Source organism: Barbus barbus, assembly GCF_936440315.1.
Source record: "Barbus barbus genome assembly, chromosome: 18".
In the NCBI taxonomy this organism is placed as follows: domain Eukaryota; kingdom Metazoa; phylum Chordata; class Actinopteri; order Cypriniformes; family Cyprinidae; genus Barbus; species Barbus barbus.
Window position 1 is genome coordinate 14,612,083 of NC_136746.1, and position 18,535 is coordinate 14,630,617.

The following is an 18,535-nucleotide window of genomic DNA, read 5'->3' on the forward strand; positions in this document are numbered from 1 at the left end:
CTTCTGTGCTTATAATTTTTAAGTTTATTTATAGTATGCATGCATGCTCATCATATGTGATTACTATTAAGAAGAATGATGCCAATTACAAACTTTGGGCAAAGTTGTTTGACTTAATCTTTCAATGCTGTTTATTCACTAAATTAGCAGTAAAGCAGTTTTCTTTACTCTATTTATTCATTTCATTCATCTTTGTCTGACAAATAAAAGTTGGAAACATTTGTTTGCTTTTTGTAAACTAGTTTTAAAAAAACTATTGTCATTTTTACACTACTAGTACGAATGACGATGATTACATTCACTAAAGGCATAAGTATATATGGCCATTTTATTATTAGTTACTAGTAAAACTGCAGAAGATAGTCACTATTGGATTTCTAATTAACCAATGACTAGTAACGTAACAACAGATGCTAGTTTATTTAAAGGAATAATTGTTAAAACGGCTTGCCATAAGGGTCCAACCTCTCCGCACTGTGATCCATAAATGTTTATGTCCTATAATCATCTGTAACTTGTTACTGTGGTGAAGGCTGCTGGAGCGGCGTCTCTTCCTTCAGTGTCACCACACGGTGAACACAGTAAACCTCAATCAACATGGGAGGGGTGTCAGTCGTGTTATTGGACCTTTAGAAGTTTACATGATGTTGTTTTGTTCTGTCTCATCATTTTCGTTGTTTCTTCTTCCGTACAAACATTTGTAAACATTTTGAGGCGGGTAGGCGTCCCACTTTCCCTGTGTGCTCGCGGACAGCGATGATGGGACAGTTGTGCTGCTGGATGTAGAGTCAATGACAGGATGGATATCAGCGGGATCCTCTCTATTGCTGCTGTCCTTCGTTTCTCTGTCGGTGTCTACGGCGAGGTATGTTAACGCAGTTTTTTACTTTATTGACATATGAGGTTTTTTTTGGTAGACAGTAGTTCAGACGGCGGCAAAAAAGCTGGTTATAGGCTAAATGTGACAAAAAACATTTTTTTTTATCTCAACTGTGGGCTATATGGTACAGTACATTTTTCTTCCTCTAAATGAGTAGTTAGAATGGAAGTCGACACGGAAATGAATTATAATCGCGCATATTTTGAAGCTTTCACTTACTGTGTGACATTAACACTTTGTATCACGTGAAAGTGTGGTAATTGTTACAGTTGGCATTATCTTCTACAGTCATTGTTCATTTTTGTGGCTGAGGCGTACTTTGCCCCGAATACATTTCAGCTCTTTAAAAGATCAAAATAATAATGAGACGCATATTTACTTGTCCCTTATTAATATGTTTCCACAATATCTTGAGTTATGGTTTGATTTTTATATCTCATGTTGTATTGAAAAAAACAACAACAACAACAACATTGAACCAGCCTAAGTGGTTTTCTGGTTTTAACTGGTTTAAAATGAGCTTCAGCTGTTCTGTAGCTCTCCTAGCCTGATGAGCTGAAAAGTGGCCTGATTTAAGATGTTTCAGCAGCGATATATTAATAAAATAAACAAAACATTAATGAAAATAGCAGAACATAACATAATACTCTCTAACTACCTTGGGAAAATATACTTACTATGCCTTACATATCATATGTGCTGGATAAGTACATCAGAAAACCAAAGCCTAACCCAATTGTCTTTGAATCATTTTGGATTTTGGTATTAGAATCGGGCTTTGTAATATTGTCAATAATATCTAAAAAAAAAATTAAAAATAAAAACATCCTTTTAGTTTTGTCTTGAGAATCCGTTGTACAAAAAACAAGGGGCACAGGGAGGTGTAGTTTATTAGGACAATAGGACAGTTAACGTGTGCTTTATGGGTTATTTTTTTGTCTTTGTTACTTAAGTCTGAGTCTCTTGTATTGTATCTCATACTTGATCCCTGTTGATGGGAACAAGCATCACACTTTATTCTCATCCTGACTGCAGTACAAGTGAATGATGGGACAAGACGCTTGCAGTGTAGTCAGGATGAGAGAAAAAAATGATGCTCGTTTCCTTCATCACACCCAGATCATACAGTAGCAGTCACGTAATGGCTTGATGGTCATGAAAGTGTTCTTTGATCTCAGTTGAAGTACTGCTAAAGCAAAGCTGCTCTGCACTATTAACTCTTGTCTTTATGTGACATTTCCTCGTCGTAAAGCAACGGATAATTTTGATAACCTTCCTCCAGGGAGAAAACCTCTGACTAAGGAAGGCTTGCAGCTGGTTACTGGGATCAAAGTAAAATCAATTGTATAAACTAAAAATAAGGCTTGCGTCCCATTAAAATAACTTTTTTAAGTCATAATCCATGCCTGGTTGACATACCTTTACAAAAAGTATCAAAGTACAGTGATAGTATCAGATTTTAATACCTTGGTACTTTCCTAAATATATATGATACAACATTTACATTTAAGCATTTAGCAGATGCTTTTATCCACATATAATAGAGGAGGATAAGCATGTTCATTAGAATGTTAAACTGGGAAACAAGCTAGAGGAAAGTAGATAAAGTTCAGAGAGAACTTCTTGAAAGTTGCGATAGTGTCAGCAGCTCATTTCACCAGAGAGGAACAGAGAGGGTGAAGGTTTTGGAAGGTGACATCATGCTTCATTGTGAAGGAACAACAAGGCATCACTCAGTGACTATAGGCGAGAGGAAACAAAATACCAATACCAAATGTTTACCTATTCATTTACTGTGGCATTTAAATGTTTCTTCAAGGTATTTCAAAGAATACCATGGTACATGGCCAAAAACCCATATGTCCGTAGTACTTTAAATGAAAGAAGTGAACTGGCTGTTCTTTTTTTGTCTTCATAGGCAGGACAAAGCGCTGTGTACTTGAATACACTGCAGAGCTCAGGTAGGCACTCACTGCATTTACAAGTCTATATATATTTTGTTTTTCTTAAAGGTTAAATAAAGGTGCAAGCTGGAATCTTTTTAAAATGAGAATTGCATCAATATACCTGCATCTCTTTTATGTCACCATTTGCTTGGGAAATTAAATTATACCACCTAATTCAGACACATACTCATTACTGTTAGCGGCTGAAATGTCACAGTATTTTGTTCTTGTAAAGAGCATCTCTTTCAATGCCAAAACCCACATCCCTTCTTGGCATTATATCTAATACAACATTAACTGATGCAAAACCACTCAGCTGTCAAGAGATACATTCGTCAATGGTTCCCTACGACAGAGTTAAAGAAATACTCAACCGCAACAATTGCTCCTCAAACAAGATTGCTATGGAGAGAAACACAATATTCAGTGCACTTGTAATATGAGTGAAGCACTAACATTTACTGATTAGTGAATGGATGAGAAACAACTGTGGCATTGATGGGCTTTGAGAAATAGCTAATGCTCGAATCGAATGATCCACAGTTTTTGCTTATTACACGTGTCATATTCATATTCTGTGAACTTTAATGCTTTCCTTGTCTTCCAAGCCTGGACAGGTTTGTGCACTGACATCCTTAGGGCAGGATGCTGAAATATACTCAACCTTCCCACAGAATCGGAAACCTACTCCCAGTTCATGCTGGGGCAGCGTGAGATTCCTCTATGATTGCCTCATCTGACTGTAGACTTATTTTACTCAGACCAGCAGTCTATGTTATTAAACCGATTATATTTAGTCTCTTGTCGTTCCTTGTCTTGTTGGTGGTCTTTATCGTGCTCTATAACCGTAACACCATGGAAAATATGACTGGAACTCTACCCTGATGCTATTTCAGCAAATTGCTTTACTGTATGTCAAGACTGACATGAGCTCTCACAAGACGAGACATGAGTGTGTACAAGAAAATATTCAGGACTGTTGAACTATTAACCTGCCAGTGTACAAGAATGGAAACTATTTATAATGTCTAAACATATTTTATTATCAAATGTTATGGTGTACAGAAGGCCAATCATGCTAAAGCCATTAAAAGAAACACCAAAGATCAAATTTCTTCTCCACAGTTTTTGCTCTATGGTATTGTAGTATCCATACATATACATATATATATATATATATATATATATATATAGGAATAGGAATGAACAATGGTATACCAGTTATTGCCTGCTAGATTTTTTTGCTTGTTTTGCTAATATTTTTTTATTAATTTTACATTTAGATGATATTTGCTGTCATTTAACACTCTCTTAATCTTTGAAAACATGAATAATTTAATAAAATGAACATTTATTATATTATATTATTATAATCATTATCCATAATTATTCAGTTTTGAACAGGTTTGAAAGGTTGAACAGTTTTTGGTTTGCTAGATTGTTAAATACCCATGGCATCGTCTTCTGCTCCATCTGCCTGATTTAAATCAAAACAATCATAATGGATGGAGGTTTAAAAACGACTCACATTGGAAATCCAATACTGTTCTCTGATGATAAACATGCTTTTTAATAAGATGGGGAATGATACAGTGTCAGGTCTTTTTCAGTACATTGTTTACAGTTATATTTGGAATAATGTAGACAGAAGAGGAGAGTGTAATAGAGTTTCAGTGATACTCCAGCTCTAATATGCTTATCTTGACCATCTGCACTCATCTCAGCTCAATAAATCTATGCTAAAGCAATCTACTCAAGCAAAGACAGGGTTAGGCTACGTGTCCGTTGGGTGTAGATTCATATAGGCATGCAGGTGTAAATACTTTTCTGGCGTTACCTCTGCAAGAATTTTGGCTCATAATGCTCAGGGTATGAGATGGTCTCAACTCTTTCTCCCTGAGGGTTTAGCACCTGCTTCTAAAGAGAGACTAGGGCACGTTGGCCTCTGTTTGATCCTGCACAACACTATCTGATAGCAGACCCATAAATTCTCAGGAGCTGTGAGTGAGATTTCTAACATTTATTTATGGTGGAAAAAACTGTTGTTACTTGCCTACACAAATGTTGGATTTAATCTGAAATGATATGTGTTCTGCTTCTCAGTAAACGTCTAATTGCTTTAAAGAGGGTCTTCCGGTAGGATTCTTTAAAACCTAATTTCATTCCCTTTTATAAATGCCTCCAAAGCACCCAATGAAGTGACTACTTCTATTTAAATATCAGTCTCCTGTCTAGGTGGATGGATTTAACATCTGTCTCTTGCTTGCACTTGGACAGTGGGCACAAAGCCCAGGACTTTCTCCCTTTCTGGTCACATTTCCAGAAATGAAATAAAGGACAGACTGGCAGCATATGTGGAACAGCATAAGAATGTTGCTACAAAGTTATGAATCACTGTATTAAATGGTAGTTTAAATGAATTTAACAGCCCACAGTAAAGCATGAAATTGGATTGTCGTCATTACTATGTTTCAGGCCGCCTGCAACCCATAACATTTATTAGAGAATGCTCTCTCACAAGAGAGTAGATCATGTAATTTGCCTACTGTGGCCCAAAGTCACAATATTTAATGGTTTTGATTAGAATCATTTGGAAGAAGGATCTTCCTGATTATATGACTAATGGTTCCAAGCAAAAGTACATTAGTAATCAAAATAATTCAATAATGTTAATTAGTTAGAAAATATACTGTGTGTACTTGTGCCTAAACAACATGCACACACATACACAAGACACTTGTTTTTATATAATGCCAAACCCTACCTCTACAAGAATATATTTTCATTAAAAAGTAAAAAAAAAATAATAATAAAAAGATGTAAATATATTATACAAATTATAAAATAATTTATAATACTATGTATATAATAATAAAATATTTTAATAAATAGTATATGATATAAAATATCAAATGTAATATATTTACTTATATTGAAAATATTTGATTATTTAAAATATTATTACATAATTATTGGTATTATTTCTTTTATATTATTTATATATTTTAGTTTTATTAGTATTATTATGCAAACACACACACACACATTGTATAACACGTTTGGATGTGTGACTCATCATAGTGGGTCTTCACAGGTCATGCTGTTCCAGCAGTGCAGTAAGCCATCATTAGTGTCTCACACTGCTGTCCTCACCCTCTGCATCAAGAGGCCGCACTGTAGGGGTTTTCAGTGATTGAGAAAAAGTTACAAAATAAGAAAGCTAATAAGACCACCTTAGGTTTACACAGTTTACACTGCCACTTTGAGTTAACACAAGGTCGTTTTAGGTTATGCTTTTGCATTTTTTCATGCCAAGAATTTTAAAATGAGTTCACCTTTATTTGCCACTGCATTAAAATGTTCTTTTTTGCTCCGTCAAGGGCATACTCTAAGTGAAATGCTGGATTTTACTTATGTCTTTGTGTGTGTGTTTCCCTTAGGTCCTCTGTCCTGCTCTGAGGGCTTCACTGAGCTGGGTTATTACAATGGATCTGTGTCTCAGACAGATTCTGGCTCTTCCTGTCTAAAATGGACTGACTTTCCAGACTACATGTTGCAGTACCCCAACCGTGGGCTGGGCAACCACAACCACTGTAGAAACCCTGACCGTGAATCCAACCCCTGGTGCTTTTTCAGACAGAAGTCAGGAGTTATTGGATGGGCCTACTGCGACTGCCACCAGGGTGAGCCCTCCTGACAGGATTTTTCACATTTAGAGATATTTTACAAAAGTTACAAAAGTTTCATTTTAATAGCTTTTTTTGTATTACTTCGAGTTCTGAGGAGAAGTGAGTTCAAAATGAAAAAACAGCCGGTTATCATTACAGAGAGTCTAGCATGACTAACCTGTAGACATCAGAGATATGCTGTGACCCAACGAAGTAATAATTAGATAAATTATGCACTAAATATCTTATAGGCTGGTACATTTGACAAAAGTGTAGGCTAGTTCTTAAAAAGTTTACCACTACGACCAAAACATGCATTTCTGGAGCTAATAAAGTCTAAATAAATGTATTTATTTATTTATTTATTGGTTTATTTGTTTAGAGACAGTACGGAAACATAATCTTAGCAGAAAAATATGCATTGTACACATAAATTGAAGATCAAGTTATGTTGTACCTTAACTTCCTAGAAATGCTTTAAACTAAAACATTAAATGCCACACTTTATAAACACCTAGACATATTATACACTTTAAATAGGTAGCTTTACATATAAATGTGGTGTTAGAATACATCAATTCCATATTAAATCAGCTGTCATTACAATTAAAATAGCTGCAGCACATACCAGTGTTGTTTTAATATCATTGAGATACTATTATAGTATTTATTACTATTTTGAATTTGTTTCACTTTTTATATTTTCTGTTTCAGTTTTTAAGTTTGAATAATTTTGTTGTGTTTTTGCCTGTATTATCAGTTGTTTTATTTAGTTATTTTAGTACATCAAAGAAATTAAATAAAGTAAGTTTAAGTTTTTTTTGTATTTTATTTTATTTCAGTTAAAATTTGTTTTATTTCAAGTAAACTATAATAACCTTGGTGTACACACACACACACAAAAGTAAGAGAAAGAGAAAGAGAAAAATGCTTGAGCTGTAGGCTTAGTAGGTGGCTCTGGTCTAGCCTCATTTGATCTAAAAAAGTTCCTATACTGGACCGTGGTGTTTGTGTTTATTAAGTGAACATGTTCTGGTGAGTATTTGTGTCATAACTGTCATATTAGTGTAGGTGTTGTACAGAAGCTGAGTGACGTTTATTACTGCAGTCACAGCACACAACCAGTGTGTCTGTCAGTGAGCTAACAGCAGTCAAGGATTCACTCTGTCCTCTCTTTTTATTGTCCTCTGTTCATCTTCCCCTCTCTATGCGTTTGTTGTCTAATAATCAATCAGACTCGCATCACTCATGTGCACTTTTTACTCCTATTGGGAAAGTGTCTGTTTAGTCTCTGGATCTCTTTGTGCTGGTCTGTCATCACTTGGTTGTGTCTGTGGTTCAGTACCGAGCTGGTGTTGAAATCTGTTTGCCTTGTCTCTGTGAGCTGTGATTATCTCTGTCTGCCTCTCTCCTCCTTTTCCTTTCTATGTAATAACATTAAACACAGTTACAGACTCAAACAATTAAAGTGTGCATTTAAATTCATGTCTGTGTGAGCATGATGTGAGGCAGCAAGATGATAATTTGCAAGACACAGAGTGTTTCTAATGTGATCGTTTTGTACTAATTATAGAGAGCTGATTCACAGAGTCTGTAAATGTAAATGGGGGAGGCAGGGGTAAGCTGGGCCACTTTTACTTAAGTTGCCCTCTAGTCAAGGAGAAAGAAGATGGCGGTAAAACCTAATTTCATTTCAGGATTTCTGCTCTCTGCTGAAATGAAAGGAGACAGCATCTGCAACCTAAAACTATAAAAATAGGATTTCTCAAAGAATATAAAGTTGTGTGTACATACAATGAATCATGTGAAGAGATCATTTAAATAATTGGAGAATATGTGCAAAATTTATCTTTCAAATTAAATTATGGCCATAAATTATTCAGAAAAAAACAAAAACTTTTTAATAATGGACTATCACAATATCCCATTCCAGTCTCTCATTTTGCATATTTTTTCCATAAGCCTTCAGAAACAACATAAATCAGTCAATAAACCAACCATATATAATGTAATATAATATAATATAATATATAAAAATGTTAGAATGTTAAAAATGATTGAGAGAGTGGGACAAGAAAAAAATATATAAATAATATAAATATTGTTTTATGATTAAATCCATTATTTAAATAATATCTATTTATATTTATTTATATTATAAATTATTTTTATTTATATTTATATTTTTTATTTAGCTTTTTTGTTATCTCTCTCAAAACCTAAAAGTTCAAAGAAAAGTTTTTGTTTACACATTATCATTCCTAAATCCCTGAATATGTTTGATTCTGCATGCTTTCCTCCAGGTGAGGCGCGGTTGGTGGGGGGTTCATCTAATAAGAGTGGTCGTCTTGAGGTTTACCTGAATGGCCGGTGGGGAGCAGTGTGTGACACCCACCTGACTGATCGAGATGCCAGTGTGATCTGTAGACAACTGAGGCTCGGGTATAAGCTGCAAACTCTATTCATTATCAGCTAGAGGCTCTGTACTGATTAACACCCAGCATGTGCATGTCATTTAATTACCTGCTAACTCCCACCAGTGAAATCGGCACTGCGCTTCGGCATTCCTATTTCGGACCCGGTTCTGGTCTCTTTCACTTTGAACTCCTTGGCTGCCATGGCAATGAAGATTCTCTGCTGAAGTGTCGGAGCAGGAAATATATCTCTGGTGACTGTAACCATGGAAATGAGGCTGGAGTGGTGTGTGCAGTACCTGAGGGTAAGTTTGTTTAATTTGAGTGGGTTATTATTATTATTATAGTCTTCAGTGTCACATGATCCTTCAGAAATCATTCTAATATGATGATTTGCTGCTAAATAACCTATTTTTTATGATTATCAATGTTGAATAGAGTTGAACTGCTTAATATGTTTGTGAAGAGGATACTTTTATGAACAAATAGAATTAGAAATGGCTTTACTGTAAATTTTGATAAATTAAATGTATCCTTGCTTAAAAAAAAATGTGACCCCAAAGTTCTATACAGTATATATTTTTTAAAACACAAATTACTTACACATTACATTACATACTTAATAACTTTAACTTGCATAAATATGTGTATATATATAGGCTATATGCAAGAAAAATGCAAATGCAAATAGAAATGCAAGTTAGAAAAATATAATTTTTGTCGCATGCTCTCAATTTCTTTTCTCAGAGTCACAGTTCATAAAGCAGCAGCTGAGCCTCCTGTATCTGCTGATCATACTCTTACAACTATATTTTCAACCGTGTTATAGTGTGGAAAAGCCTTCTGTGAAGCTAAATGAAGACAGAATTCACGAGAGACAGAAGTAGGGTCATAAACAGTGTGCCTGTTGTAATGGGACGTTTGCTAGAACAGGGTCAGGTATATTTAGAGAGAGCTGTGAATTATTCACACAGAAACTTTAGGAAGGAGAAAGCAATCTGAGAGCGCTGAGGCTTTGCCAAGAGTCCTTACACATGTCCCCATCCTTTACCATACACACATACATGCTTTAAAGCATTATGCGGCATGTGGGAGACCTATGTCTTGTTCCCTACTAAAGCATATATAGAAGAGTTTTAAGCTTCTGCTCTCAAGATGTGTGAAATATTACACTAATTATTTGTCCTATGCATCCTCCACTGCAGTGAATAAATTAATTGACTGGACTTTTGTTTTGTTTAGGCAATGGTGCCCCCCTGAGGCTCGTGGGAGGCCTTGAGGATTTCGAGGGGCGTGTGGAGGTGTACCATAACGGGAGGTGGGGTACTATCTGTGATGATGAATGGGATGATATTGATGCTGAAGTGGTTTGCCGACAGTTGGGACTGGGGTAAGAAATCTGTCATCATACTGTATGTACAGTATGTCCAATTTTGTACGTTTTTTTGTTTATGCCAAGGACCTCCAAATATTAGCTGTGTATAAATTTGTACTGTGTAAGAAAAAAAAGCTTAAAAACAGATTGCATTTTTTGATGTGAAACACTGTGATGAAACAATTTAGACCAGAAAGAATTAAACTAGTAATATCATATTTCCATTTGAAAATACCCATGTCTTATAACATTAGTTCAAGGATCTGCACATTGAGAGCTTTTGTATCATCATCAGGATGTTACTGAGCTGTTTTTGTTTGTTTAGCAATGCTTTGCACAAATGATTCGACTAAAAGCATTTACAAGAGCTGGGAGACACTGATGATGTCATCCACAAATCAGTGCTGACTATAAGGACTGTCCTTTTTATACACACAGATGCACACACTAGAACAGTGAGTGAACTTTATTAATAGATGAATGGATGGAGTGTATGAATGATTGATGGGGTGCAGGGATTCACTCCATGAATCTTCAGTGGGATAGAAAGCAACTGATTTTACCCTTCACTATCCCTGTAACATACGCTTTTCAGTACATCAGTCTGATTTTGAATGGTTTTGTGATGTAAGTATCATTACAAACTTATCATGGTTTCGTTGAACTGTTTTCCACATTGATAATAATAAAAAAAAGTTTTAAGCACCAAATTAGCATATTAAAATGATTTCTGAAGGATCATGTGACAATGAAGACTGGAGTAACGAAATTCAACTTTGCCACCATAGGAATAAATAAAAATTTTAAATATATTAAAATATATATTTTTTTGTAATAATATTTCACAATATTACAGTTTTTACTGTATTTTTGATCAAATAAACCCAGCCTTGGTGAGCTTAAGAGATGTCTTTCAAAACATCTTCCCGACCCCAAACTTTTAAATGGCAGTGTATCTTAACTGTTTTGTTATGAGAATGAATCACAGGCGTGTGTTTGTTTTCAGTGGTGTACCAAAGGCATGGACATGGGCGCACTTTGGGCAGGGCACTGGGCCTATCATGTTGGATGGAGTGCATTGCACAGGAAATGAGCTGTCTCTGGAGGAATGCCCTCATGCACCCTGGGGCCAGCACAACTGTGATCACATGGAGGATGCTGGAGTCTCTTGCAACCCGTTTACAGGTGAAGATGACCCAAAATGTGTCAGACTGTGATACGAGCTGTCTCAACTGTGTCTTTATGATAACACATTTAAAGTACTTCAAGGACCAAAAACCTTTTTACTTATCAACATTTTATTTGTGTGTAAGTGCATTGATTAAACGTAGACATGCTAATGCTGCTGTAGATGGAGTGTTGCGTCTAGTAGGAGCTGATAGCCCGTGGGAAGGACGCCTTGAGGTTTATCACGCTGGAGAATGGGGCACAGTGTGTGATGACAGCTGGACCGGACGTCACGCCCAGGTGGTGTGTCGACAGCTGGGTTATCAGTAAGCTATGTTTTTGGACTGGTTGATAATATAATTATTGAATGTAAGCATATAATGTGCTACTCTGAAGTAATTAAAAGTGGCACATTTCAAGTTTGACCAGGAGGAGACCAGGATGTTTGTTTCATTTAGCTTTCTGCTCTGTTACTGAAATACTGCTATTTGTCCTACAGAGGGCGAGCTGAGGTGGCTCCAGATGGGATGTATGGAGAGGGTACAGGGTTGATCCTGCTGGATGAGGTGACATGTGAAGGGGGAGAGAGCTCTCTGCTGGCCTGTGCTCATGGTCAGTGGGGGCAGCATGACTGCTCTCACAGTGAGGATGTGGGCATACGCTGTGAAAGAGAAGGACAGAACAATGAGATCCCTGAAGTGGCTCCTGCCACAGGTGCGTAAAATCCATGTAAAAACTTTTATTAGTTTTATCATCATCAAGAGTAACAGATGTTACCGATATTCGAACCAGATTAAGAAACAAGACCATTTTACGGTTTTAGGAGCCCTCCAAAACAAATCGGACACTAGAAAACATCTTTTATTATAATGACATTCTTATACATGTGCATACATATAATGAAATGCATACTTATATGTAGCTTATAAAAAAAAACCTGTATGTTGATGAATATGGTTAAAACATGGTGTAGAAATTTTGTGATTTGTTTCTCTGTGACAAACAGTAAATCTTTAACATAATGTGATTTTTTTTATTTTCCGCAAAGCAGTGGTCCTCAGTTTTTTTGACTCCAAGGCTCTCACAGTCAAAGACAATATTTGAATACTTAAATGACCCCCCCAAGGTTTTTTGGTGAATCTGCTGTATTGACAAAGCTGCTTATTTCCAACCTTTTTTATTTCAGGAAATGGGAGCAGCAATATATATAAATAAATAAATATAACAATTATAATTAAGATAATCCATAATTACAAAAAAAAAGAGAAAAGAAATCCAATAACTTGGTGTTCTTCAGGGTTTAAACTTTTCATTACCAATGACTTTACATGACAGTCATTTGTAATTTACAGGGATTTTAAAATGATTATTTACTCAGAAATAGCAATTTCTTACTTAATAAAATATTTTTGATCTTAACGTAACTATAAAACTTTACATGACTTCTTAAGCTTTTATCAAATGGCATGACATTTCCAGGTCTAGAAATCAAACTTTTAAAATTCTCTCGTACATCCAGGTGTCTCAAGACATGAGAACCATGGTTATAAATAAAAATGGCAGATGTTAAGGGAAGAGAATTAAGATAAGAAATGTCAGCTTACTTGATTTTTAAGCTGTTTTAACATATTTAAAGCTTGTTTTGTCTTAATTTACATCATTTTAATCCATCTTGAGGCCCTCTTGGAGGTTTGCTGAGGCCCCCTAGTGGGTCCCGGCTCCCTGGTTGAAAACCACAGTTTAAATGGACCATTTTTAATATTAGCAGTATAATGTGATGTATAATATGACATTTAAAAGACATTAATTAACAGTTTTAATTATTATATTTATATAATATACCATAAAGGTGTTTTCTGTCATTTGGCACCAAGTTCTAGTACTGAATAATAAGAGAGCCCATAAAAGCATCCTTAGTCTATTATATATCTTTGAGGAATATAATTTTGCATCACATCACCCTTTAAAAAAGACAAGGAATTTACACTGCAACTTGTTTATTCTCAGTCATATAATGCACTGCTTATCCAGATATATAGAGGTCCATCTTTTCTGTGCTGTTTCTAGTTATGCTGTGGTTCCAGGTCCCCTGGTGAGGCTAGTAGATGGTGAGAGCCGTAAGGAGGGCCGCATAGAAGTCTTTATTAATGGCCAGTGGGGCAGCGTTTGTGATGATGGTTGGAATGACATTAACGCTGGAGTGGTCTGCAGACAGCTAGGATTTGTGTAAGCATGTTTCATGTGTTGAAAGAAGATAAAGACACATCCTAACATTGTCAGTCACTTATTTGTTCCTCTTTCCCCTTTTCAATTTCAGCGGGGTCTCGAAGTCCCGCTCCATGGCTTATTTCGGTGAGGGTCAGGGACCCATCCATCTGGATAATGTGAAGTGTGTTGGGACAGAGGCTTCATTGGGTGAGTGTTCAGTTGTAGGCCCGGAAGCCCATGATTGCAGGCACAGTGAGGATGCAGGGGTCATCTGTGACTACACCACTGAACCCGTAAAGTACAGAAGCATGAACAAGCAGGAATGTGGTTTGAGACCCAACACACAAAGACGCAGGAGAAGGATCATTGGAGGAGACAAGTCTCTACGGTAATGAACATTACCACTAGCATTGTAACGTGCATTATATTTATTAATCTCTGTTTTTATTGTTTACTGACCATCTGTGACTTTCATGTAGGGGAGACTGGCCGTGGCAAGTATCGTTGTGGCTTAGGTCTCAATCGAAAGGCACCCATCCACTTTGTGGGGCGACTCTCATCAATTCCTGTTGGGTCATTACTGCTGCTCATTGCTTCAAGAGGTGTGAGAGAGACTCTACTGACATCTAGTGGCTCTACAGAGAATGACAAACAATTTACTTTGTTACAATGTCTGCCATTCATGACAGTGTGGCAATAAATAAACATGCTGTGCATGAACATATCTTTTTTCAGGTTTGGTTCAGACCCGTCCCGTTATGTGCTGCGGCTCGGCGACTACCACACAGAGGAGAGGGATGACTTTGAGCGCTCTCTCTCTCCTGAGCTCATTGTGATCCACGGGAAGTACCACAGCCAGGGCTGGGAGTATGATATTGCCTTACTGAAGCTGAAGGGCACAGATGGGAATTGTGTGGCCTTTAACCCACACACTAATGCAGTTTGCCTTCCGCCTCGGAGCAACAGGAGGGGCAAGAGGCCTATCGCCTGTGTTATCACTGGATGGGGAATTACAGGTACTGCAAAATCAAACATATTTAGAGAAATACATTTCTGGACACACTTATGATAGTTAATAGTTTCCTATTGGAACGGAAGACTTATTTTTATTAATATTTCTGGGTAAAAAGCAATATAAATAAGTATTATTATTTACAAACAAAATGAGTAAAATAAAATAAAACTTTTTGTCAACCAAATAATTTTGCAAATACATATGCAAAAATTATAATGTTCAAATTTAAATATAGAACTGTTCAAACGTGTGGGGGAGGTGAGATTTTTTTATGTCTCTTATGTTCACCAAAAATACAGTAAAACCAGCAATATTGTAAAATATTATTACAAATACCTGTTTTTTATTTTAAAATATACTTTATTCCTGTGATGGTAAAGCTAAATTTCCAGCAGCTATTACTGCAGTCTTCAGTGTCACGTGATTCTTCAGAAAACATTCTTATATCCTGATTTGATGCTCAGGTAACATTTCTTATTATTATCAGTGCTGAAAACAGTTGTGCTGCTTAATATAATTTTTTCTGAATTCTTTGACTACTAAAGTTCAAAAGAACTGCATTTATTTGTAACATAAATGTCTTTACTTTCACATTTGATTGCTTTTCAATTAAATGTATTTTTTTATTTTTTTATTTACATTTCTTAAAAAAAAAAATCTTACTGATCCCAAACTTTAGAACGGTAATGTACATTTTTATACTTAAAAGTAATATTTAAATACTTCAAAAAGGTGTTTTAAGATACAAAGTTCTAATTTTTCTTTCTCTTCTTGTATCTTGTTTTAGACTCTGAGTATTCCCGAACACTGCTGCAGGCCTGGGTTCCATTACTGCCCTCCTGGAAGTGTAAAAAACGTTATGGCAGTCGCTTCACCAGCCGCATGTTGTGTGCCGGCAGCTTGTCGGACCATCGCCGTGTGGACAGCTGTCAGGGTGACAGTGGGGGGCCACTGGTGTGCCAGGGCGAGTCTGGCCACTGGATGCTCACAGGAATCATCTCCTGGGGTCACGGTTGTGGTGACCCCACCTATCCCGGTGTGTACACACGGGTCGGCCGGTTCCTGAAGTGGATAGAGAAAGTCACCCACAGCACTAGAAAAGCGTGATGTTACAGTGTTAACATTAAAACCACTTACCGCATTGTGTAAAATATATGTTATGTAATGCCTATGAAGGGATCACCAGCTGGCCATTAGGTTTAAAGCTGGTTTGATCCTGTTTTATGTGTTGCACATTTTACTGCTTGCACCATGCCATTTCAGTTCCATTTCTGTACACTTGAAGCATTCGTAAACATGCACAAGAACATGAAGTCACATGTTTTCGAGGGACAGCTGCATTAAGTGAGTGGAGTTTTCCGGGATTGAAAGGTCTTCAACGGATAAGCCTTTGTAAATAAGTCATTTTGCACTAATCTGCATGCCATATAAATGGAGCATCTGTGGGAGGTCTGTGTTCTGGTCTGGCTCTTCTTGATCAGGTTCTTAATCATTTCATATATTGCACTTAAACGTGTTATTTTATTTTTGTTTTTTTTAGTTCTGTGATTTAATTACGATAAGGAATGGCATGCTTGTATTCATCAACATTCCACTTGTATGTTGGTTATTTGTACTCTTGTTGTAGGTGTATAGGGTGCGACTACCATTATTGAGCTTTTAATTTAATTTAGCAGAAAACCAGTGTTAGAAAATAGTATGTTCAGTTTATTTATACATATAGCAATGCAAAGGTTTTTCTCAAGCACCTACCCAACAGATAATGTGATAATATCAGTGATATGAAGTATTGGATTGTTAATCGTCAGGATATTATGGAGTCTCTATAGGGGGATATGGTGATGGACAAAATATGACAGCTTTTGCGTTCACTTGCAAACTGCTTATGTTTCCCTTTGAAACTTTGCATGTGCTTGCCAAACATTTGGTTTTTGTAATGTTTTACGTTTCCTTGTGAAACTTTGCATTTGCTCGCTGAACGTTTGTGTTTCTTGCAAAAAATTTGATGTTCCCCAAGAAGATTTGCATTTTGTGAGTGAACACAAAACTGGTCAAGGAAATACTATGATGGAGGGAAAACAATAGATTTAATGATTTAGCACAAGAATTCAAAGTTTCTTGGGGGAACACAGTACTTCTTGTGAAAATGTAGAAGTTTTGCAAGTTATTGCCAAAGCATTGAAATATTTTTCATATTTTCTTTTCAATCACCGTGTTGCTAGTTAATAGTGAGAATTGGTCCTTAAACTAAAGTGTTTAAACTTTCACACATGGTCAGAATCTGCTGCTGAGTGATGTTATGTTACATTTGCTTCCTGCAGTGTTCAGCCTTTTCTGTAGACAGGTGTTTATTCAGGTTTACTGTTGTATTTATTTACATAACAAGAAGACATAGGTTTATAAATTCATTGTTTCTTGCTTTGATTGATGAATTGAGCTATAACAGTGGTGCTGTTTTGTTCCAGTTGGGGTCCCAATCAAGAAATACTGAAATTAGGCATAGACAGAGAGAAGGAGAAGATCACTTTAGTAATTAGTCAAGTTTACACAATTCCAAGTACAATTCCATGTAGTTAAAATGGTTCAAATGATGTAGACGCTTACTATTCTATTAACAGTCTGTTATTAATAAATCCCAAACAGAAACTTTGATGTAATTATGTAAAAATGTAAAGGCTGCTAAAATGCCATATTTAGCCTTGGTTAAAAACTGGTTAAGAAAAACTGTGAATAGTCAGATGTTTAGACATCAAGTTGGAAAGATGAGATAAACTGATTTGAATGCATGACCTCGTCTCCTCATTGTTATTATATTATTTTTTTATTCTGCAAAGTGGTGATGGGAAAGCAAAAACAAGTCAATCAAAAATGCGGCGTAATATTAATAATCTATTTCCAACACATTGTGATTGTATTAAATGTTGAAAATCTTCATCGACCATATTAACTACGTTGGAACAGGCTAACTGAAAATCAACATATGAAAGGGGTTTGAATATGAATTATTGTTCATATACAATAAATATCTCTCTCTGTAAATATGACTTTGAATGATTTGGAAAACAATATCAGTTTTGCAAATATATTTGGACTGCCCTTTAATGTGGACATTTTATATATATATATATATATATATATATAACATTAAAAAAAAAAATCATGTATTTTTGTCCTGCATTCCAATTAATATCAATCAAACTGCAGTAACAGCGAACTATACACAATAAAACAATTAAAAAAAGGATTTGTTAAAAGTGCACTTATAGATTTGTAATTACTATTATGTAATCAAACATAAACCTTCAATTTAGGTGGCACCAAATTAAAACACGGGTTCGAGTCTCGGGCCAGCAGGGATTGTAGGTGGGGGGAGTGAATGTCCAGCGCTCTCTCCACCCTCAATACCACGACTGAGGTGCCCTTGAGCAAGGCACCGAACCCCCAACTGCTCCCCGGGCGCCGCAGCATAAATGGCTGCCCACTGCTCCGGGTGTATGTTCACGGTGTGTGCACATTGGATGGGTTAAATGCAGAGCACAAATTCCGAGTATGGGTCACCATACTTGGCCGTATGTAACTTTACTTTCACTGAAGTGATGTCCACTGGGTGTGAAAGGGTTAAACAAAATCCACTATTTCTGGCTTGCATCTAGATCAAAGACGGTCTATCCAAGTCACCATCTTGCATTCATTCATTGTTATTAATGTAGGTTATTTGAATGTAATATCCCAAATCAGTCCGAGACGCTCATGGCAATCTGTTGCACAATATTCAGCTGTTGATTCTGAAGTATTACGGTAAATCAAACAATTGAAATGCATTCTAAATGGTTTATCATTTAGTACTAGACCGACCTACCCA

General features: G+C 36.2%; 1 protein-coding gene across 1 annotated transcript; it reads left to right on the plus strand.

Moving 5' to 3' along the window:
- The first annotated feature begins 502 nt into the window (after positions 1 to 502).
- LOC306884063 (neurotrypsin-like) lies at positions 503 to 17,709 on the plus strand. Its single transcript, XM_079439710.1, has 14 exons — positions 503 to 865; positions 2,799 to 2,841; positions 6,267 to 6,509; positions 8,798 to 8,936; positions 9,035 to 9,213; positions 10,151 to 10,298; positions 11,290 to 11,468; positions 11,635 to 11,776; positions 11,950 to 12,164; positions 13,535 to 13,676; positions 13,768 to 14,046; positions 14,138 to 14,260; positions 14,394 to 14,674; positions 15,461 to 17,709. Exons 1-14 carry the CDS (start codon positions 800 to 802, stop codon positions 15,778 to 15,780), a joined length of 2,499 nt encoding a protein of 832 aa, XP_079295836.1. The 5' UTR covers positions 503 to 799; the 3' UTR covers positions 15,781 to 17,709.
- The last annotated feature ends 826 nt before the right edge of the window (positions 17,710 to 18,535 follow it).